Below are 23330 nucleotides of genomic sequence, written 5' to 3'. Positions count from 1 at the left end.
TGCCGATGCAGGGGACGCGGGTTCGTGCCCCGGTCCGGGAGGATCCCACAGGCCGCGGAGCGGCTGGGCCCGTGAGCCATGGCCGCTGAGCCTGCGCGTCTGGAGCCTGTGCTCCGCAACGGGAGAGGCCACAACAGTGAGAGGCCCGTGTACCGCAAACAAAACAAAACAAAACAAAAATACACACAAGGTGGTGTGCAGTCACAGAATGAGTATATCGAAGTTTAAGGCAGCAAAAATCAAAATATCCCCTAGGCTATCTCTGGAAGTAGATGCCAGAAAGGCTGTGGGCTACGAATGGAGGAAAGCTGAATTCAAACCCCAAATCCACCATGTTCAAGCGCTGTGATCGTGAGCAATTTATCAGAACCGTTCAAGTCTCGGTTTCCACAAAGGACTGTTATACTGACAAGCTGAGCGTAGGTAAGTCTCCTGACAAGACGGCCCCACCTCTTTAACTTTACTACGTGACTAGCATCTTCTGGAAGCAGCACCATCTCCACCCTCAGACATGCTCACTGGGCGCCAGCCCCTCCCTACGGGGTCCTGGGACCAGCAGCACCTGGGAGCTGGGAGCAGATGAAGAACCCAAGACCCAGACCCACTGAATCAGAATCTGCGTTTCAGTAAGAACCCCAAGTGATTCACGTGTTATTAAGGTTTAAAAAGCACTGCTCCAGCTGTCTCCGAAAAGGGGGTGAGGGGGACACAGAAGGAAACCCAGAACTTAACACAGTGTATTTAACCAAGACGGACAAAATAAGCAATAAAGTACTAAAAATAAGTAGTTACGAATTCTTCTCTCTTTTTAAGAGATATTAACTTACAGAGACAAAACACCAGATGGTAAGAGGAAAAAGAAACTACATGTTGATATGTACCTTCTTACAAACAAGTCTGGCTATATCACACGCAGGCATTCAAGTTAGACTTGTTCCGCTTATGCTTTACTCCATCTTTTCAGGCTGCAGAAATGAAAACGGATGATTCTTGGATTTCAGAGCTTCACTGCTCATGGTTAGCTACTTTTTACATCCTGCTAAGTAGAGAGCAGGGTGACCCAGCATTCCACCAGTGTAGCTAAATGTGAAGTCCAAACATCTTCATAAATAACACGAGCTCCACTTTTCCTATCAAAATGAAAACAGAGAAATAAATATAACACATTCCAATGTAACTAAAATAAATAGCAGAAACATCACTTCGCTGTGAAAACAAAGTAGAAATTATTATGACCATCCCTGACAATAAACCAAATATTATGGCTACTAACAGCAATCTCTGTTGTTTGTTCTTTATGTGAATTTGAGTTATAAAGATTTTTTTCTTAAATGAGCATCAGGTCATCTTATCTTCATGAATTTTAATGAGAAACACATGAACTACATGGACACTTCTGTAATTTATAATGATGTATAGTATTTTTAAATGACATTTTTAGCTCATCAGAGGCAAGAATAAATTCCAAGATTTTTAAAAGAAATAACACTATGTTTAGTCATCTACTCACACATTGATTCAACTATGTTCCACGTCCCATCCTGAGTCCTGGGCCACATAAGTAAAGACAGGCACAGCCTCTGCCCTCAAAGAGCTTCTAATCACTAAATAAATAACCAGTGTCTGCTAAAAAGGGGCTGCTTTAATGTTTCAAACCGTCTCTGTTTCACCCTCGTCCCTTGTGCTAAGGAGGGTATGGCTGTCTCTACGCAAGGTTTTCTTTTTGTTTTGTTTTTGGGGTTTGTTTTTTGTTCTACGTGAGTTTTACTACCAAAAAATACTGTCCACAGTTTAACAGTTGAAATAAGTGTTCTACTTCGATAGGCATCCACAAATATTAGAAATGCCTAAAAGGAAAAAAGTCCTGTGCATAATATTAATGCTTGTATACTGGTCTTTCTTGTTTTGCTGTCATCCAACAAAACCAAAATATAAAAGAGTTATAGGAAACAAAGTTCAGTGGAGATGTGCTTCTCTATTCACTGAAGGACCCTCTCCAATGGTGTGCGATATGGCACATAGTAGGCAGCCTGCAAGGAAGGCAGGATGGACCACGTGAAGGACGGAAGCACTTCATTCTGCCCCAGCGTCACGAGAGCCCACGACCAGAGATCACACAACTGCATTTATGTGTCAAGGCTGATGTCTCAAGTCTGTGAACTCCCTGAGAACCACCAGTGTTTGATAAATTATTAGGTTATGCAGAACTTTATTATTCAAGCACAGGATATTTGTTCTTGCAAAAGATCAAGGACCAATTTAAAAGAACTAAGAAGTAGATCTATCAGGCATCTAAGGCAAGCTGCTATTTCAGTTGACAAAATCACTTTTTTTAAAAAATAACTTTATTTTATTTATTTATTTTTTTGGCTGCACTGGGTGTTCGTTGCTGTACACGGGCTTTCTCCAGTTGTGGTGAGCAGGGGCTACTCTTCGTTGAGGTGCGCGGGCTTCTCATCATGGTGGCTTCTCTTGTTGCGGAGCACGGGCTCTAGGCGTGCAGGCTTCAGTAGTTGTGGCTCACGGGCTCAGCAGTTGTGGCTCACGGACTCTAGAGCCCAGGCTCAGTAGTTGTGGCTCACGGGCTTAGTTGCTCCACAGCATGTGGGATCTTCCCGGACCAGGGCTCGAACCCGTGTCCCCTGCATTCGCAGGCGGATTCTTAACCACTGCGCCACCAGGGAAGCCTAACAAAATCACTTTCAGTTACGTATTTCTTATTCTCCAGTTAAAAAAAAAAGAGCCTAAAAGGTTTTCTGTAGAGAACCTTCCAGGGCAATGAATTTTAGGAGAAACACATTGTGTGGATCATACATAAAAAGTATCAGGTAGGGGCTTCCCTGGTGGCGCAGTGGTTGGGGGTCCGCCTGCCGATGCAGGGGACACAGGTTTGTGCCCCGGTCCAGGAGGATCCCACATGCCGCGGAGCGGCTGGGCCTGCGAGTCCGAAGCCTGTGCTCCGCGACGGGAGAGGCCACGGCGGTGGGGGGCCCGCGTACAGCAAAAAAAAAAAAAAAAAAAAAAAGTATCAGGTAGCAAAATGTTGTCAATTACAGTTTTGAAAAACATACAATAGTTTTTTAAAATCCAGTATTTCTTGCATCCTCTCTCTTCAAAAACCTAATATTCCCACTAAAGCCCAATTCACAGAGGGTACTTGTTGCAGGGATGAACAGAGCTCAAGTATGATGTTCTGTGGCAATCTATTGTAACTCAGGAATAGAGCTTAGAAACCTAAAAGAATGCACAGTTAACAATGTCCCCAAGGTCACCGACAGATAATCTCAATGATGGAGAGCTGAACCTAATTTTCGAAAAGTTCCAGAGAATGCAATCATGGTTGCATTTTCTGATGAGAACCTGAAGGTAAGATACTCTGTGCTGCTGTTTAAGGAGAGCACTGCTTCACTGGGATGCCAGAAACACAGGTGAAAGTTTAGGAATCCAACACAAAGTTGCAAATGTTAAATAATAAATATGTACCTTTAGGTATAACTGAAGTTTTTTTCTAAAAATGAACTTTGAATTTGCAATTCAATTCCACATGGACTAAGTTGAGGTCCTAGAATTCTCAAGCGTAAAGCGAGGAAGAGATAATTTGAAGTTAAGAAAAGTTAAGAACTGGCATTTCTACTTAGCTGCCCCTTGTTAAACAAAACAAACCAGAAACAGTGAGACCCCTGAAGGCCGTATTTTGAAAAGGATGGGCAGCAACAAGCCCCGCACGAAGGGAATCACTGGGTTTTCTCATGTGTAGCCTCGTGCATTTACACTGTTTGCCAAATACGGAAACTTCTGCTTTAACATACACAACCTTAATCTAGTATTTTTTTTCCCCTGCTAAAGCCAATAGATTCAGGTGCTTCACCAGACCAATTCCAATTCATCATAACAAAACCAAATTGTCAGGCCCCAGGAAAGCTGTCTTTCAATGTGCCATGCTACGAGGCTTGAGTCACATCTCATGCTGCCCCGTCCAGACGCCAGGAGGTGCAGAGACAGTTCTACACTCACTGTTCCCACTTCTTTTCTCACTATTAACTCTTCAACCCTCCTTATCATTAAGCCTGATGCTTCTAAGGTCTCTGACCACATCCATCTGGTCAAACCTAATGGTCTTTCTCTGTCCTTACCCTCTTCGCCTTTCAGTGGAATTCAGCACCGCTGAACGCACTCTGCTTCCTGAGACGGTTCCTGTTTTGCTGAGAATCAGTCCTCCTGGTGGTCCCCTTCTGCCACCACCTGATCCTTCTTGGTTTCACTTCCTGGCTCTTCTTCCTTCTCCCCAGCGGCTGGCACCGCCCAGGGCCCAGTCCTAAGCTCACTGCCCTCCTCACTCCGCAGGTGCCGCAGCTTAAATACCACCTATGTGCTAATGGTTCCCAACTGGATATTTACAGCCCTAACCTTTGCCCTGACTAAACAAACAAATAAATACTGAATTACAGAAAATATAATTTGGTATTTATATTTTATACATTTTGATGTGATATCTCTATGTGGTTGTTTAATAGAAATCGCAAACCTAATACGTATAACTCAGAATTTTTTTATCGTACCCCAAGCCCTGCAAACATTTTTCTTCCCCAGTATTCCCCATCTCAGTAACTGGTACCACTGCCTACCCTACAGAATTCTCAATCACTTACAGCTGCTTAAGTAAAATATTTAGGCAGGAGGCACCCTGACTTCTCTATTTCCACACACCTATGTTGTCCAACCCTGTCAGATCTTCCTAGAAAGTGCACCAAACTGATCCCGGTCACGGCCATCGTGCTTTCTCACCTGGACGATCATGAACTGCCTGCTTCAGGTCCCTGTGCTCTTGCCTCCCTGCAATCCATTCTTTACACGAAGCCAGAGACAGAAAAGCCCGCCGTCCTCTTGTTAAAATACCCCGGTGGCTTCCCAAGCTCCTGGCCATGACCTATGAAGCCAAAGGCCTGTCCTCTGCGTCCTAACTAAGCGCCCAGGGCTTTGTCTCCTGCAGCCTCAGCTGTGGGACCTATCCAGCACCTTCGTACAGCGGAAGAACCAATTATCGATGTGAAGCTACGAATTCCAAAATGATGGTGGAACTTCACTCATAACACAGTCAATGGCTGCGTTCCAGGACTTCACAGCCTCCTCCCCCCAAAGATGACTTTCACCCCTTAAACTCCAGCACGGGTCACTCCAAGGTGACACAGTCCTGTCCACACAACTTTCCAAGTGTTCTCAAGAAGGGCAACACGCAAGCCCCGGACTTTCTAGGCAAATCACTTTTTCCTATCTGTCCTCAGTTCTGAGCCTATGGAGCTGGGAAAGCACAGCACCTCCCGGGTGGAAAGAGTACCCCAGGTCTGGCTGGGATGACGGGATGGCAGAGCAGGTGCAGGATTCCTACAGATCCACTACTTCCTGTGGCCCCAGGGTGCACAGAGAAGGGTCTTGGGCACCTTCCAGGAACCACTGCAAGTGAAAGGAGCAGAGGACGGCAGGCTCTGTGTCTGTCCACAAACAGAATCCGTCATTTTAATAATGAAACATTTTAAATGAGGTGCACTTTGAGATGACTGTTATAGCTAGTGCCTAGGGTAATGCCTTTATCAAGCCTGTTTCAAAGATTCACATCCAAGTCAGGTGAGCTATTCTTCCCAGTGTCTCCACCACTAAACAGAACAATGTTTACTATCTCACAGGGTCCTGGAGACAGTGGATGTGAAAACGTTTTTTAAAGTATACGTACTTCATCGAGGTATAATCTGCGGGAGAGTGAAAATAACTTGAATTAAGGCAATGAAGATTCAAAGGCCCAGGCTGGAGATCTTATGTCATCAACGCCCCGCATGTGGTTGCAGCCAATAAATGTTTGCTGGAGAACTTAAGAAAACAGCTCACAAACCCTGGTGACAAGTGTGGTGTATAAAGTACATTCTGTCTCAAAATTATTCAAAGTTAATATGCCAACTTAAGGTTTAAAAAAAAAAAAGAGAGAAAATAGTTTCAAGACGATGCCTTCTGAACAGTCCCAGGAGGGCAGGGATGTACCAGAACACCAGTGAAAACCCCAGATTCCAGTCTGGTCCTACCACTGGCTGTAATTTTAGGAGGGTGACTAAGCATTCTTCAGAGCAACACGACAGGCATGGGCTGCAGGAACTGTTTCATTCTAATTCGGCTGTTTTATTCCGTGCTCACACCAATAACATACAATACGTCTTATCAAACTCGCTGCTTACTGAGTTCAGTGCGAGAAAGCCAAAACCGAATCACATCATTTCGAGACAATTGACCCACTATGACATCATGTTTTGATTTATGAAACACTTGATTATGAAGCGTTTTCCTGTTCTCCTGTTGAGGCCACTGCCTTGAAACGTGGCTGCAGAACTGAGTTAGCGCCTAAGCCCTGGACTTGCATTTACAGGTGATTCAGCCTTTAAGACCCTCTACCAAGCCTTCTTCAAAAGCGGTCAGAATCGACACCTCTAGACCTGAACACAGAGGCTGAGTCACTCCTCTGCGGGTCTCTGACAGGGGGACAGAGCTACGTGTACTGGGAGCAGAGGGGAGAAGAGGTGACAGGGCCCCTCCCCTCCCTGGCGAGAGGTGGCAAGTAGGCAGAGCGGAATCACAGGTGAGTCAGCAGGAGTGTGGCAGACACCAAACAAGTGAAAGTGAGACAATTCTGCTAAAGAATTCGAAGAGCCCACGCTTGAACAAAAAATAACAAACACACTTCAGTCTAAAGGGACACTTTGGTCAAACCGATTTCTCTGTTTTTCTTCCTGTCTCCTGTGAACAGGACACAGGCCTAATTTCTGTTTCTGATAGACAACTCAGTCACGAAGCAGGAAGAGCACAAGTTATTCTCTTTGCTGAAAACAGCAGAGTTAACAATGGAAGTGGGAACTGTAAACAAGTAGAAATCGCCAACAGAGTTTTCACTCACACTCACACACACACACACACACACACAGATTAACTAAAAATTCAAACCGAATTGTGTTATAAAAGCATCATGATTTTTTGGCTATGACTAACTGGACCACATACAACTAATTTTGAAGAGCTGCTAGAATTCTCCTTCACAAAAAATTTCCAGAGAATACCACACAAACCCTGGAATAAAAGCATTCCCAGCAATGCTTTTCTTGGAGGCAAGTCCATGGCGCTCGCCAAGAGGAGTATTTTAAGAACCCCCCAAACTGCGCTGGGGACAAGGAAAAAGGAGGCAGACCACAGGGCGAGAGTCACTCCTTTTGCACAAAGGCAACATGACCCTTCAAGTAAGTGTGTGGAGTCTTCAAACCTTGACCCTAAAAGAAGCTGCCGCCTGTGAAGCTCCTGTCCAAAGTCGTGAACAAGCTGCAGATGAGTCTTAAACTGTGCACTAAGCTTTAGAAACTAGCTGGTGTGGCTTTGTAAGCGGCAGGGGCAACTTCTGTCTCTCAAAATAGTTTATCATGTTTGTCCGATTGATTTTGTTTAGAAAATTAATGGAGGAGGCCATTCAAGAAGCAGCGAGGATGTCTGTCTTATTTAAGATGGAGCTGAACAGGGAAAGGGATTCAGTTCATTTCTACAGGTTTTTTAAGGCAATAATCTATATTAGTATCAATGGACACGTCATGCCCACAAGAGGAAACCTCTGAGTCATCACAATTACATGACCAGGCATTTTTCTTTAAGCCACAGTGCATCCTGTGCTTCTTGATTTCCCAGGGGTCGGTGCTTTTCACGAATAGTGAGCGTTTGGGCATCGTTGGTAAGCTGTTTTCATTGAGAGACACAAATCCCAAAAGTATCCTTAAACTCTGAGAGCTCTCACTTGGAGTACTAGGATCTGATGGTTCTGGAGAAGCTTAAAATAACAATATATGAAAATGAGTACCACGGTGGCCTTAGGAGAAGCGGCGACTCAAATACACCGAAATCCTCAGGATCAGGAAAGAGTCTGTTCTTGGGTCCCCAAAGGCCAGACGCAGATGCTCCTCCCTTTGTCCACCAGACCACCCCTGTTCCAGCCTTCTCTCACAACCCCTTCCTCAATAAAGGGGCCCCGGAGCCTCTTCTCCTATGAGCGCCAACAGCGTTTACAAGCTTTTGTGGGTGTTCCCCAGGACCAGCCGTGCAATGAATGGACGGGTCCACGGCCAAGGGCTCACTGGTCCAGAGCAAGTGTCTTTTGTCAATTTTAGGGTTAATACGTTCTTTCCGTACTTAAGACCACAGGGACAGGATGTAAGAAGTGGTATTTACAGCTCTTGCAGGGGATTAGTAAGTTATTTCTGTTGTAAGGCTAACACACGTTAGGTTCTTACTTTTGCCGATCACCGGGAAGAGCACCACACACCCTTAACTCTTAGCTTTCACACAATCCTGTGAAGGACATCCTGTCTCTAGGTCCATTGCCCAGATGAGGAGCTGCGGCTCAGTGAGATGGAGCTTCTCACCTAAGGCTGCCCTGTGGGAAGGTGCCCGCCACCCGGGCAGCTCAGCGGAGTCTCTTCCCGTTTTACGTGGGGATGGATTGACTTTAAATCCCCAAATCCCGGGGCAGCCAGGCGGCTCACCATTTAACTGTCCCGTACTGAATTATTTTTATTGCAACTGATAAAACACTGGAGGCCTGGACATTGTGTTACAGTTCTATGGGTCTTCCTCTATTTCAAAATAAGGTAAACGCACTGCCGATTTATATGTGGAAAATGATGATGACATAATGGAAATATACGGGAACCTCCACACAGAGCAAGCACGTATGTATGGGTTTACATGTGTGCGGATGTGTGCTTGCAGTGTGATCATGTAAGGGCCTTGTCATCCCATTCTTTCTCTCTGAACAGCTACCTGCTGATTCCTGTCTTCTTAGTAGAAGGCACTGGATGTACAAGATACTAGACAGACAGAACATAGGGCCTGTCAGAAGTCGGGCCTTACAGAAGAGCCCATGGCTTAATTAGCGCCCTAGCAAGGGGCACACCACTCTTAAGATCTTGAGGCACCTGCTTTGCCACCGTCTGAAATCACTATACTGGGAAGGAGAACGCGGTGTTTAAAATCACCACTTGAATGCTTTCCTGCACTAGTGTTAGGAAGGCTCCTGGCTCAGCACTATGACAGCCCCGCCCCAGTCCTGCCCTTGCTCCTGTCCTGGGGGGTCCACACCCTCCCCTGCCACCCCCCCCAGCCCCCGCCCCAGCAGGTCAGCCTCGCTCCGGGCCAGCACCTCAGGTGAGCACCACGTCAGGAAGGACGTGAACAGACTGGGGACGGTTGGAGGCCCAGGGCAACCTACTCTATTCTTTTTTTTTTTTACATCTTTATTGGAGTATAATTGCTTTACAATGGTGTGTTATTTTCTGCTTTATAACAAAGTGAACAAGCTATACATATACATATATCCCCATATCGCCTCCCTCTTGCATCTCCCTGTCCCTCCCTATCCCATCCCTCTAGGTGGTCACGTGCTATGTGGCTGCTTCCCACTAGCTATCTATTTTACATTTGGTAGTGTATGTATGTCCATGCCACTCTCTCACTTCGTCCCAGCTTACCGTTCCCCCTCCCCGTGTCCTCAAGTCCATTCTCTAGTAGGTCTGTGTCTTTATTCCTGTCTTACCCCTAGGTTCTGTAAATGTTTCCTTTTCAATTTTTCTCAACGTGCTCTGTTTCTGAACGGTCTGTCTCCTTACTTACAAGGACCTAAGCCCATTCTGTGGACTAGGAATTTTATGTGAAGGCGTGGGCAGGGTCCCTGCTGGGGCGGGGGGGGGCGTGCTCTGAGGGATAAGGTGGTCTAGGCCTCCTTCCTGGAGCTGCCAGGAATCTCGGGCTCCTTGGCTTGCAGACACGTCACGCCAAGCTCTACTCTTCACACACCTTCCTCCTTCTGTGTCTTCCTAAACTTTTAGAAAGCCTGTCCTTACAGAACTCAAATCAATTAAAAGTCATCAGCCGGGGACACAATAAACAGTGTTACATGGCCTTTATAGAATTAATGCATTTGTGCATGGGGGAGAAGGCAGGATAACGGCACCCACAGCTGTCCACAGGCGGGTCCCAGGATCTGTGAATGTGTTTCCTTCCGCGGTGACAGGCACTTTACAGATGCGATGAAGTTAACGACCTGGAGATGGGAGATGCTCTGGGTTATCCAGGTGGGCTCCATGAGACCACGGGGGTCCCAATAAGTGGAAGACGAAAGCGGGAAATCACAGATTTGGCTACGGAAGCAGAGGTCATGACCTAATCGCTGGAAGGGGACACGAGCCCAGGGACATGGGTGGCCTCCAGAAGCTGGAAAGGGCAGGAAACTGTTCTCCTAGAGCCTCCAGAAACCTATTTCAGATTACTGACCTCTGAAACTGTAAGAAAATAGATTTGTGGGGTGTTTTTTTTTTTAGCCTCTGAAAAATTTGTTATAGCAGCCACAGAAAACTAATACAGTCCCATGGATCCTGAAGCAGAAGAAATTATTCAAGGTGCTGCTACCTTGTGTTATTTAGGAAAATTGGCCGAGTGGGCTGACTATCTGGCAAGGGTCCCATGGGTGACACGGTGGCTCCTGGGGCTACCGTCACTTGTACTCAGCTGCAGGGAGTCGGGGGGAACAGGGGCAGCCGCTGTGTCAAACTGCAGGGCCACTCATGCCAGATTTGTGGATCCAGTGATGCCTGGTGCTGGGTGGATGGCTCGTCCCTGCGCTGGTGCCTCTCACAGCTCCGTGACGTCTGCCTGGGTGCGTAGGAGGAAAGAGAAGCCTCCACACGCACCCCTTTAAATCATTATGGATGTTTGCTAAGTCATCTTCTTACCAACTGTTATGTGGTCGTCCAAGTCAACAACCCCGGGATTATCTCACTCCTCTGCCCTTACAACCTGCAGCCCACCCATGAGAAAGCCTTTGACCTCGACTGTCACGAGAGCATCCAAATCAGAGCGCGTCTTGCCACCGCTACCCCTCCTGCCACCCACTCCGAGCTGCAGTCTCTCCCACTGGAATACTGACCGCAGCAGCTGCCGGCGGGTTCCCTGATGCCACCCTGCACCCCTGCAGGGAGCTCTCCACACAGCAGCCACGTCCGCTGAGAAACACAAGTCACATCACGTCACTCCCAGGATAGAAACCTTCCCATGTCTTATCACGACACAAGGAACAGGACACAAGCACTTTACCACCGTTCCCGTCACGATCTGGTGGTCCCACCTCATCTTCTGCTACTTTTTCTCTTGGTGTGCCCCAACCCGACCTTCTGGTTATTCCTCAAAGACACCATTCCTGCTTAGGGATTCTGTCCTGGTATAACGTCTGGGGGCTCTAAGTCGGGGTCTGCAGTGCCGACCTTACAGGACCCGTCTGGGAACGCCAACAGCCCAACACCTGGAGGCCCAGGGTGCTGTGGAAATATATAGGAGTCCCTAAACAGAACCACCCTTTGTCTGGGTAGTTTGTGTTCTTATTTTTGAGTTGTGAGAGCTTATATATTCTGGATGTAAGTGCTTTGTCAGATGAGATTTGCGAGTATTTTCTCCTGATCCTTTCATAATATTCTTCACAGAGTAACAATTTTTAATTTTGATGAAGTATAACATTACTCTTTTCTCTTACACATCATGCTTTTGGTGTTGTATCTAAGGACTTTTTGTGTAAACCAAGGTCATGAAGATTTTTATCCTATGGTTTACTTCTAAGAGTTTGATCATTTTACATTTTAGTCTGTGATCCAGTTTGACGTAAGTTCTCTGCAGAGCATAAGGTTATAGGTTAATTTTTTTGTATATAGATGTCCAGTTGCTCCAGCGCCATTTGTTGAAAAGACTGTTCCTTCTCCACTGAATGGCCTTTGCATGTTCATCAAAACCAGTGGCTGTTTGCCTGGGTGTATTTCTGGACTCTCCGTCTGTTCCATTATGTCTGTCCTTTTGCTGAGACCACATCGTCTTGATTACTGAAGTGTCAAAGGATACCTTAAGATCAGGTAGTTTTATACCTCCAACTACTTTTTTGTTTTCTTTTAAATTTTATTTATTATTCGAAAGCCATACACAAGTAATATAGAAAATTTGGAACTTACAGGAAAACCAAAGAGAAGAATTACAATTACTTTACTCCACCATCCACAGACAACCATTATTATTAACATTTTGGAATATAGCCTCAGTCTTTTTATCGTTTTATGTATGCAAGTACACACCTATATTAAAAGAAAAAACCAAAATTGAGATTACATAATACTCACTACTTTTATAGCCTTTTTTAATGTTCAAAGAGCATTTTTCTTTCTAGTCAAATGTTCTTCTACGTGACTTTTAAGGGCTGTGCAGTACTCCGCCATCTGGATGGATACACAATAATTTACTTCAGCAATTCCCTATTGAAAATTTTCATTACAGCAGAAAAGAAACGAACCTCCAATCAGACAGTCGCTTTCCTTTTTACCTCTATTGCAATGCTGGGATGAACATCCTGTAAGTAAATCTTTAATGATCTTGTTAAGATAAATGACCGAATGTAGAATTATGAAGTCAAAGGCCATGGAAACTTTTAGGATGTTTGCCACTATCTCCAAACTGACATCAGGAAGCCTGGACCACCTGGTACCCCATATGCAATGTGCGGGGTGTTATTTTAGTACTACTTTGCCGATAACTGCGTCTTATTTTCCTGTTGTGGTTTGCTGTGGGAAAAGTGCTCTCCTTTCGTTCGTTACTAATGAAGCACACGTTTCTCCCCGTGGTTCTATCCGTCTGGACGTCGGTTATGAGTCGGAAGGTAGGTCCTCTCACCGCCGGCTCCTGTTCCTTGAGGCTGTGTGTATAAAAATCCCAGGGTGGGGAAGCGGAAGCAGGATGAAGCCAAGGACACCTTCACGTGGCCCCATCTCTGGGCCGAGTGGGAAGACTGGAGACAATCGGAGAGGCGAGTAGATGGCTGGATGCTTGCCCTAGATGGCAGTGGCTGTCACCTTCCTCCTGGGGCGCTCCTGGACTCTGTGGGCCCCTCCGCAGGACGCCCAGGCGGGCCTGTGCTCTCCAGGCCTGGTCCTTCCCGGGCCTTCCGCTTGCCGCTGTGCCCCCAGGCTGCTACTCCTCATTTCTGCCCCAGGACGGGTGAGGATGGCAGAGCTGCAGGGAGACCCTGCGGCCAGTGAAGCCAGGAGGGGGAGAAAGGACAGAGCGAGGTCCAGGGACAGAGCGACCTTTGCAGCCTGCGAGTGGACTCAGACCGCCCACCCCCTGGACCGCAGTCCCACACACATCCAGCTTAGCCTGCAGAAGCGTGGGTTCAGTGACCTGCGGGCCCCTAAATCTCTCTGTTTCTCATAAATGGAGACTAGGACCCGCTCCCTACACACCTGCTGCCCCCAAACAGAGCAAACAGCTTCCTGCAGCCCCTGAACTTAGTCACCATCTCAGGCCGGGAGCCTGGGTCAAGGCCCAAGCACACCAGAGCACAGGAGTGAGACTGGGTCAGGAGCTGGGGGTGGCAGGTTTACACCGCCTGATGCCCCAGAAGGGGTCACGTCCCACAGCCCACCTCTCCTGGATGATGGACGGGAGAATTTCCTGCCTGCACAGGCCTGAGCTGAGTCTCACACACTGTTCTGCAAAGTAAAGTGAGGGAAGAAAGAGCAGGGGCCGCCAGAACGCCACGGGGCCTGCGACCTGCTCTGGGGGGTGTGCGTGGGGAGCCCGGGACCACCTTTGCCTGGTGGGAGGTCAATGCAGAAGCTGCGCTGCCACCTCTGGCAGCTGGGCCCCTCCCCGGCTCCCCGGGCCAAGGTCAGAAGTGGGAAGGGCAGCAGCTTCTGCGAAAGCTGCTTTGTTCCCACTGCAGCCGGAGGAGTGCCCGGGCTCTGAGTCTGCACAGGAGGCTCTGATTCCCTCGGGCAGGCCCAGCTCTGTGACTCCCCACCTCGCGTGGAGAAGTGGAGATGCGGGCGGGTCTGAGGGTTCCATGCAGAGGTGCGTATCCCTGAATCCAGAGTCTGGGCCAGGCTGAGGAAATAAATACCGGGAAAGACAAGAGCGGGGGATGACTGCTCAGATGGGAGCCTCCGTGTGACCTTCTCCCTGAAGAGGAGCTTACTTTAGGGTGTCGCCTGGAGAGGCCACTAGGAAAGGATGGGCACAAGGAACAAGGGTGGGGGGACACCTGGGTAGAGGGGTGGATGGGGTTTCCTGTGTTCCACACAAAGACCAGCCAACCCTGCTAGTCAGAGCCTCTCCCCAACCCCGTTCAGCTGGGCTCTCTAGTCTGAAACTCTTCTCTCTGGCTGGTCAGGCTGGCTGAAGGCTCTCCAAGGGGACAGGGTCCCCTTCCAGAAGGGGTCACCACTCCCAGCTCCATCACCTTCCAGATGAGGGGAGGCAGCTCCTGTCCCTGGAAGCCAGGGGCAGGAGGCATATGCCTCCAGCTCTGTCCTTCTCTTTCAAAACTGTTTCATCTAGTCTGTTCCTTTTTCTCCATATACACATCTTAGAGTCAGCTTGTCTATATCATCAAAGAATTCTCCTGTGGGGCTTCCTTGGTGGCGCAGTGGTTGAGAATCTGCCTGCTAATGCAGGGGACACGGGTTCGAGCCCTGGTCTGGGAAGATCCCACATGCCGCGGAGCAACTGGGCCCGTGAGCCACAACTACTGAGCCTGCGCGTCTGGAGCTCATGCTCCGCAACAAAAGAGGCTGCAACAGTGAGAGGCCCGCGCACCGCAATGAAGAGTAGCCGCTTGCCACAACTAGAGAAAGCCCTCACACAGAAACGAAGACGCAACACAGCCAACATAAATAAATAAATAAATTTATAAAAAAAAAAAAAAAAAAGAATTCTCCTGTGAGTGTGAGTGGGAATGTGTTAAATCTGCAAATCATTTTGGGGAGGAATGGCATTTTAATCATACCGAGTCTTCCAATCCATGCGCACGGTATGTCTCTCTGTTGTTTGAAATCAGTGTTTTGTCGTTTCCAGCACACAGATCCTGCACATCTTTTGATGTTAGATTTGTACATAGATACCTCATTGTTGACCTTGTATTACTGTATCCTTGTTTCCCGACAATCTGCTGAACTCACTTATTAGTTCTGAGAGCTTTTTGGTATAGATTTCTTGCAACTGTCTACATAAGCAATCATACTGTCTAAGAACAGAGGTAGTCTCACCTCTTCCCCTCTAACCTAAATGCCTTTTATTTCGTTTTCTTGCCTTATTGCACTTAATCCATTCACTTACGTCATGTGGGCAAGGCTCCTCCCTCAGGGCAGGAAGGCCCAGGCGGGGAGTCTTGTCTGAGCACTGGAATTTTATCAAATAACATGTTTTACTTCCTGCCTTGCTCACAGATAGTGGTTAATCCCACAGAGAGTGGTTAATTCCACATATGGTTACCAGAAGTTAAATGTGCACCTGGCTCCATTTCTATGTGTGATTAGTGGGAGAACATTGGCAGGACACAGAGCAGAAACACAGGGGGCACCCAGGCAGCGGCCTCCACGCCTGGCAGCAGTAAACGCTGGCCCTCGTGTCTGACCTCCCTGCTGGCTCTACATTCCAGGAGAACAGGCTGGGCACAGAATCAAGTACAGCTGCCTGGCCTCATAAAATATAAAGAACATCTCTCCCTCTGAGACACCAGGGAAGGAAGAGGTGACTGATAAACAGACAGAGACACTGTGAACTGGAGAGAAAGCAAACAGGATACTTATTCACGGAAGCTGGAGTTATTAATGACAGTTCATACAAATAAATGTGGATCGGTACTCAGACTCAATTAGGTAAGGTAATCCCCAATTGCCGCCAATGCAAATAGGACTTCTGGGGGGAACTGCAGCCTTCTCCACTTCATGACTCTAAGCACTAATGTCCTAAACCTCTTGTACTGACCGATGCAGGGTTAAATCATGATAAGGGAAAAAGACCACCGCTGTTCTTGAAAATATATCTACAGTTTGTTTGTGTATTATAAGTCTACCAGTTTAAATTAACACAGTATTAATATAACACCATGCTTAGGGGAAGAAGAAGGGAGGGTGGGTACTTAGCAGATGCAAAATGGAAACGCAAGTAACAAATGATGCTACCCTCAGACAGCAACGCTTTGGAGTGACCACAGGTTGGGTATCAAAGTAAAAACAGAAAGAGTAACAAACAATTTCAATTTCAAGAATAATGAAAACAATGATTACCCCCCCCACACCCCCCACAGGGCTTCCCTGGTGGCACAGTGGTTGAGAGTCTGCCTGCCGATGCAGGGGACACGGGTTCGTGCCCCGGTCCGGGAAGGTCCCACATGCCGCGGAGCGGCTGGGCCCGTGAGCCATGGCCGCTGAGCCTGCGCGTCCGGAGCCTGTGCTCCGCAATGGGAGAGGCTGCAGCGGTGAGAGGCACGCGTACCACACACACAAAAAAAAAAAACCCAAAACCCCAAAACCCTACATTTAATGCAGAGAAATAAGGGCAAGTAATGTTAAAGATAGATATGCATAAGATAAAACATATCCAAACAGGATTAAATGAACATGTTTCACCCTAAGTAAATCCATCTGTGAAAACAATCATTGAATTCTTTTGGCTTTTTAAACCATCATTAACATAGGTCACATTATTTCTTGGTCAAAAACGGAAGAAAGTGCATTTGACTGTGAGAACACGCACTGGGCGTTTTCAGGCCAAGTCTGCCCTATCTTATTTCTGCCCGTGGCTGCCAGGTCTATATCTGGAAGGCTACCTGCCCGTCCTCCTGGGGACCAGCAGTGGCTGGAGGTGAGGAGAGCCAGAGGGGCCAGAGCAGGAGGACAGAAGGCGTGATAACACAGATGCAGGGCCACCACTCGGCCTGACCAAAGCCATGGGACGCCCTGTTTCAGGACACTAACCCAAAAGCGTACTTCGCTGATGCAGCGGCTTACCCGTTCGAAGGAGAGAATTCAGCAGCCGCTTGCGATGCCCCGCAGCACATTCTGGGTGCGGCGGGGCTTCCTGGCAAGCACGTGTGTGGGGCAGCCACACGCCTCCCCGGCCAAGGAGAAGCCCTTCAGTTTATCCACAACCTGGTTGACCACGTTCTGCTTTCTGCCAAATAGGAAGAAAAACCAATGCAATGGATGTACTTCCTGAGCAGAAACATCGAGGTGATGGCAATGAATTAAAATGTAAAAAACCGGAAGAATTCTACACTGATGTCGGCTATGGTGCTCATGTCAATTTCTTTGCCGTCGATGACTTGAAATGTGGGGAAATAAAAAATTTCAGATCTCAACTCCAACCACCTATTCTAATGGCTGAGAAAACGGTGGCCCCAAGGCTACCAGGGGTTTCCCCAAGTGCCTGGGGTGGGGCAGGCCAGTATCCCACACCAGACCTCCTGACACCTGCCCAGACACCACAGCAATTATTTACTTCTGTGTCCCGTTTGAACCAATTTGTGCATGGTCAGGACCAAGCTTCCCACTCATTTTATTTCGAAAATATAACATTTGCCGAGAGTCAAACACATCGCTTTTCTACTAAGAGGGGGAAAAAGGGGTCCTTTTTATTAAGTCATCGGATCAAATCTCAGGGCAAATTTCACAAAGCTCACCCGTGTTTATCTTCTGGTCTTTCATTCCACTAATGCCTTAAGAACGCTTTTTTTCTCTTTAAATATTCTTCCTCTCTAACTTCCTTCCCAAACAACCCTCTACTTTTCCTCTCCCTCGGTCTCCAGGCAAGTTTTGGAAATCCCCGATGAAACACAAACAATATGTAGGCTTTCTGAGCCACACTATGACGTGCACAGCGAGTTAAGAAATAAACTTCTCTCTTCTCCAAAAATTATCCTCCAAAGGGAAGGAGGCAGGTTTGTCCATGCTTGTGCAGACCGTCTCTGACAATCCCCCATCCCCCGGCATTTCTTATTTTTAACACCAATGAACTTGGGTTTGCCAATCACAAGGACCCGTTTCTCCACTTGTGAAATGAAAGGCTTGACCTCTACTCTGGTGAGAAGTTCTCAGGGATCCCCAGGGTACAGAAGATGGATGGGTCAAGGCTGGGTCCCATCACCACTTCAACCAGAGGATCTGTGCTTATTGGGGTTGTGGAAAATATTAAACTGGGGGGACAAAAGGCAAAGAAAAAAACAAAAAGAAGTGAAAACCTCTAACCCAGATGCTCTTCAGAAACCTCGCTCGTTGCTGCACATCTGATTTTCTCATTCCAAGTCTGGGAGCTGCTGGCTGTTTGTAGATGTGCTAATCAATAACAAGGATCTTTTCAAGACATGGCTAATCAATATGGCCTCAGAATGTGTCTAGGTCTTGTTCTTACCTTCAGACAAGAAGTATATGTGGGGCAAGAAAGAATAAAAAAGAGGATATGGCCTAAATGAAGAGTTTGATTTTCAAACCTTCAACTGGGAAAATAACTAGTTATCACTGTTTTTAATTTGGGGCAAAAATATAGACTTTTAAAAATGCTAGACCCAGGGCTTCCCTGGTGGCGCAGTGGTTGAGAGTCCGCCTGCCGATGCAGGGGACGCGGGTTCGTGCTCGGGTCTGGGAAGATCCCACATGCCGCAGAGCTGCTGGGCCCGTGAGCCACGGCCACTGAGCCTGTGCATCCGGAGCCTGTGCTCCGCAACGGGAGAGGCCACAGCAGTGAGAGGCCTGCGTACCGCAAAAAAAAAAAAAAAAAAAAAAAAAATGCTAGACCTGTATTCAATATTCATTTCTGTACTGGACTATTTAGGATGACCAATATATTTCACAAGACATTAACAGAAATTGTGAGTGTGCTCCTTTTTCACCAGATAATGTGGTTTGAACAACCAGCCCTTTTAACTTCATGCCACAGGTGGAAAGGGATCCCACTACAGAAAGTGTTGGAAGCATGCACTCTTTCTGCAGCCTGTTTTTCACTGAGATGCCCCAATGTTTTGATAAATGTCTTAAAGCCCTAAAACCTCGGATAGATATAAAAAACACAGTTTTCCCATTTGAACAAGAATTCAAAAATCTGTTGCAAAGAATATGGCACTGTATTTTTGTTGGATGTGCTATATCGTGCTAAAAGTTTAAGGATGGTGATAAGAGCACGCCAGCAAGCTGTGAGCTCTCCCACAAGATGTGCACACAGCTGCTTTAATGCAGCGGCAGAAAGCTTACCACCAAAGCGTTTCTTTAAGACCTTTAAGGGAAATGCTTCCACCAGTGAGGCTCCACTTACGGGGCCTTCATGGGGTGGGGATGGTGGACATGCAGAGCCAATAGGTACGAGACAACAAGAGGAACAGCAAATACTATAACGCCTCTAAATGCTATCCAAACCACTCAAGAGGTCTTCAGTGCTGAACTGTTCACAGTCATTTAACTCTTTTATTTCCAGTGATCTTCTAACTCCAATACTAATTATATAGAGTAACAGCAATACAGCACAGAGGTATGAGCTGCCCAAGAGCACAGCAGCACAGTATATGAACAAAAACTCTAAAATTTTATATTGAGTAGAAAGTTATCAAAACAATGAGTACTTACTCAGATGGCATGCTTGTCATGACTAATGTTCTTGTTGGCTAGAGATGTCAAAAGAGAAGGAACAAAAAACAGTCAAAAATATAAAAAATATTTTTCCCACAGAAATAAACTTTAATATGTTTTCTGAAAAGTTACATCACTTAAAAGTAAACATTTAAGCATATATCAAAGGAAAAAAACTTTATATTCCTGGAAAAAAAACAGCCCAAGAGATAGAAACTCAGACACTATCCCCAAACCAACCCAAAATAATCCAGGACGTGAGGTGGAAGAGAAAAAAAGTTTCCCTCCTGAAGTTCGTTCTACCAATTGGCTAGCAGACCTCCACAAGTGCCCAACTGTGAATAAACTTCCAAGGAAGGAGAGGGTAAGAAAGGCATTTTTCTTGCAGGCTTAGAAACCATTTTTCCTGAGGCTTCTAGGCAACCATTTTCTTGTCTTGGACATAGGTACACAGTAATGTGTGTACCTGAGTCAAGCAAATTCTTTAACTCCTTCCACACAAAAGCACAGATAATGGGACTGCTTATTTATGTGTTGGCATCTCCTATTAACTGGAAATGTAAATTTTTAAAAATAAAAGTTTAAACGTACTTTTTACTTATATAAGAAATGCATGCTGATGGCAAAGAATTAAATGCTTTAAAAATATGTAATTAGATATATAAATTCCCCCCCTAGTTCCACCAGCCAGAAATGACAATCATTTAATATCAATAATTTGGTATATATTAAGCCAAATGTTCTGTTTATTTAAAAAACAAATGTGAACACACATTATTCATACACTCTTTCAGCTCATACGATGTACTTCGAATGCATCCAGCTGCTTGGTATAACCACGAACCCACCACGGCACACGCATCGGTGCCCTGAATGGTCCTGTGCATGAATGAGGAGGAACCAAAGACACCCAGAGGACCTGGGGACACGTGATGGGACTGAAGGGCCTGTGAGCCCCATGGGTGTATTGAGGGAGCGTGGAGGAAGAGGTAAGACGAATGAAAAAGATACTCAGAGGAAGCCCTCTCACAAGTGGCACACGAGCCACCCAACAATGGATGACGCTGCCCTATCCCTAGGTAACCCTCTGGATCATCCTGTGTCCGCGCTCCTCTGTTTCGGGGCCGAGCGGAACATGCGCACAGCTCCCTGGGTTGAGTCTGGAGACAAAACCTTCACGGAGGAGTCTCATCGCTGAGTACGAGTCTGGCTTCAGTGTCACCCTGGAACAATGACTACACAGGCCCAGTGGTGTGGCCACATCCAAGTAAAACCCAGAAGGAGGCCATTCCAGGGCACTTACTTTCTTCTGGGGAACCATCCAAGGATGCCTGTAAGGTTTCATCCGTGGGGAATACTCATTTCTAGAGCAAAGGGATGAAGGGGAAGGGGAAGAGGAAGTTCTCCTGACTTGGGCATCACTAGGCTTCGTCTCCGTGACGGAACCTCAGGCTGCTTCTCTTCTTTACCTACACTCACTCCCCACGTGGCCTCTCACACAACCTCTGGGCTTTATACAGCAGCAACACGCCGAGCAGTCCCAGTTCCACATCTCCAGCTCAGAGCTACTCCTTGGTGCCCTGACTCAAAGACTCTACTGTCTATCTGACTCCTCTGTCAGGAGGGCCAATAAGGATCTCAAATGTGACATGCCCAAACCCAAGCCACTGCTCTAGTCAGGCAATCAAGCAAGAAAAAGAAAGAAAAGCCATGCAAATGGGAAAAGAAGAAATAAAACTACCTCTGGTCACAGATGAGAAGATCTTACATGCAGAAAACTCTAAAGAATCCAGAAAAACTGTTAGAACTAACAAACGAATTTAGGAAAGTTGCAGGAAACAAAAAAAAGGCACAAAACTTAGTTGTATTACTATAATTAGTCATGACAAATCTGAAAAGGAAACTAAGAAACCAATTCCATTTGTATAGCATCAAAAAGAATAAAATACTTAGGAATAATTTAATAAAGAAGATGCAAGCCTTGTACACTGAAAATTTTTTTGAAAATTGCTGAAACAATTAAAGATGACCTAAATAAATGGAAAGACAGCCTGTGTTCATGAATTGGAAGACTTAATATTATTTAGATGACAATACTTGCCAAAGCAGATTCAATATAATCTCTATAAAAATTCCAATGGCAATTTTTGTAGAAATGGAAAAATCCATCCTAAAATTCACATGGAATTCCAAGGAAACCCAAGTAGTCAAAACAATCTTGAAAGGGAACCACAAAGATGGAGGTCTCACACTTTCTAATTTCAAAACTTACTTACAGGGACTTCCCTGGTGGCACAGTGCTGAAGAATCCTCCTGCCAGTGCAGGGGACATGAGTTCCAGCCCTGGTGGGGAAAGATCCCACATGCCGCAGAGCAACTAAGCCTGTGTGCCACAACCACTGAGCCTGCGCTCTAGAGCCCACGAGCCACAACTACTGAGCCCAAACGCCTACAGCCCGTGCTCCGCAACAAGAGGAGCCACCGCAATAAGAAGCCCACATACCGCAACGAAGAGTAGCCCCCACTCGCCGCAAATAGAGAGAGCCTGCACGCAGCAACGAAGACCCAACGCAGCCAAAAATACATAAAAATAAATCAATCTATACAAACAAAACTTACTACAAAACTACAGTATTCAAAGTGTATGGTACTGTCATAAGGATAGAAATGAAAATAGAATTGAAACTCCGGAAATAAACCCTCACATCCATGGTTAACTGATTTTTTACAAGGTTGCCAAGACTATTAATGGATAACGAATAGTCTCTCTGACAAATGATGCTGAGAGAACTAGATATCCACATACAGAAGAATAAAACTGGATCTTTGCCTTACACTATATACAAATTTAACTTGAATAGACATTTCTCCAAAGAAGATAAGCAAATGGCCCATAGCACATGAAAACCAGTAGTCATTAGGGAAATTCAAACCTAAACCTAATGGGATACCACTTTCTAGCTACCAGGATGGTTCCAACAACAAAAACAACAACCAAAAAAGAAAACCTCCCAAAACAACAAGTGTTGATGATGGTGTGAAGCTGGAAGCCTCATAAGCTGCAGGCTGGAATATAAAATGACGCAGCCACTGTAGAAAACATTTGGTGGTTCCTCAAAAAGTTAAACACAGAATTACGATACGACCAGCACATTTACTCCTGGAATACATCAAAAAGAATTGAAAACAAGGACTCATATACTTGTATGTGAATTTTCACAAGAGCATTACTCACAGGAGCTAAAAGGTGAAAACAACCCAAGTGTCCATCAAGAGGTAAATGGATAAACTAAATTTGGCACATACATACAATGAAATATTATTCAGCCATAAAAACGAATGAAGTTCTGATATATACAACATGGATGACGCTTGAAAACATTACGCCTAAGAGAAAAAAGCCAGACATAAAAGGACAAATATTGGGCTTCCCTGGTGGCGCGGTGGTTGGGAGTCCGCCTGCCGATGCGGGGGACACGGGTTCGTGCCCCAGTCCGGGAGGATCCCACATGCCGCGGAGCGGCTGGGCCCGTGAGCCATGGCCGCTGGGCCTGCGCGTCCGGAGCCTGTGCTCCGCAGCGGGAGAGGCCACGACAGTGAGAGGCCCGCGTACCGCAAAAAAAAAAAAAAAAAAAAAAAAAAAAAGGACAAATATTGTGTAATTCTACTTCTAAAATATCTAGAATAAGTAAGTTCATGGAGACAGGAAGTAGATCAGAAGCGACCAGGGTCTGGGGGTGGGGTGGGAACCCGGAGTTATTGCTTAATGAGTACAGAGTTTTAGTTTGGATTGAGGAAACTGTTTTGGAAATAGCAGCGATAGTTGTACAA

General features: G+C 46.3%; 1 protein-coding gene across 1 annotated transcript in view; it reads right to left on the bottom strand.

The window, feature by feature from the left end:
• The window catches only part of MCPH1 (microcephalin 1), a 226189-nt gene that overhangs the window by 134358 nt on the left and 68501 nt on the right, over positions 1–23330 (bottom strand). Inside the window, exons 10-12 of the mRNA XM_060136231.1 lie at positions 19497–19536; positions 16893–17055; positions 882–1130 (exon numbers count right to left, since the gene is read on the bottom strand). Of these exons, the coding sequence (XP_059992214.1) occupies positions 19519–19536 (18 nt within the window). The 3' untranslated portion in view covers positions 882–1130; positions 16893–17055; positions 19497–19518. The remainder of the gene's footprint in view (positions 1–881; positions 1131–16892; positions 17056–19496; positions 19537–23330) is intronic.

The sequence above is a fragment of the Lagenorhynchus albirostris genome, chromosome 21 (assembly GCF_949774975.1).
Source record: "Lagenorhynchus albirostris chromosome 21, mLagAlb1.1, whole genome shotgun sequence".
Lineage (NCBI taxonomy): Eukaryota > Metazoa > Chordata > Mammalia > Artiodactyla > Delphinidae > Lagenorhynchus > Lagenorhynchus albirostris.
This window is presented reverse-complemented; position numbering and strand designations above follow the sequence as displayed.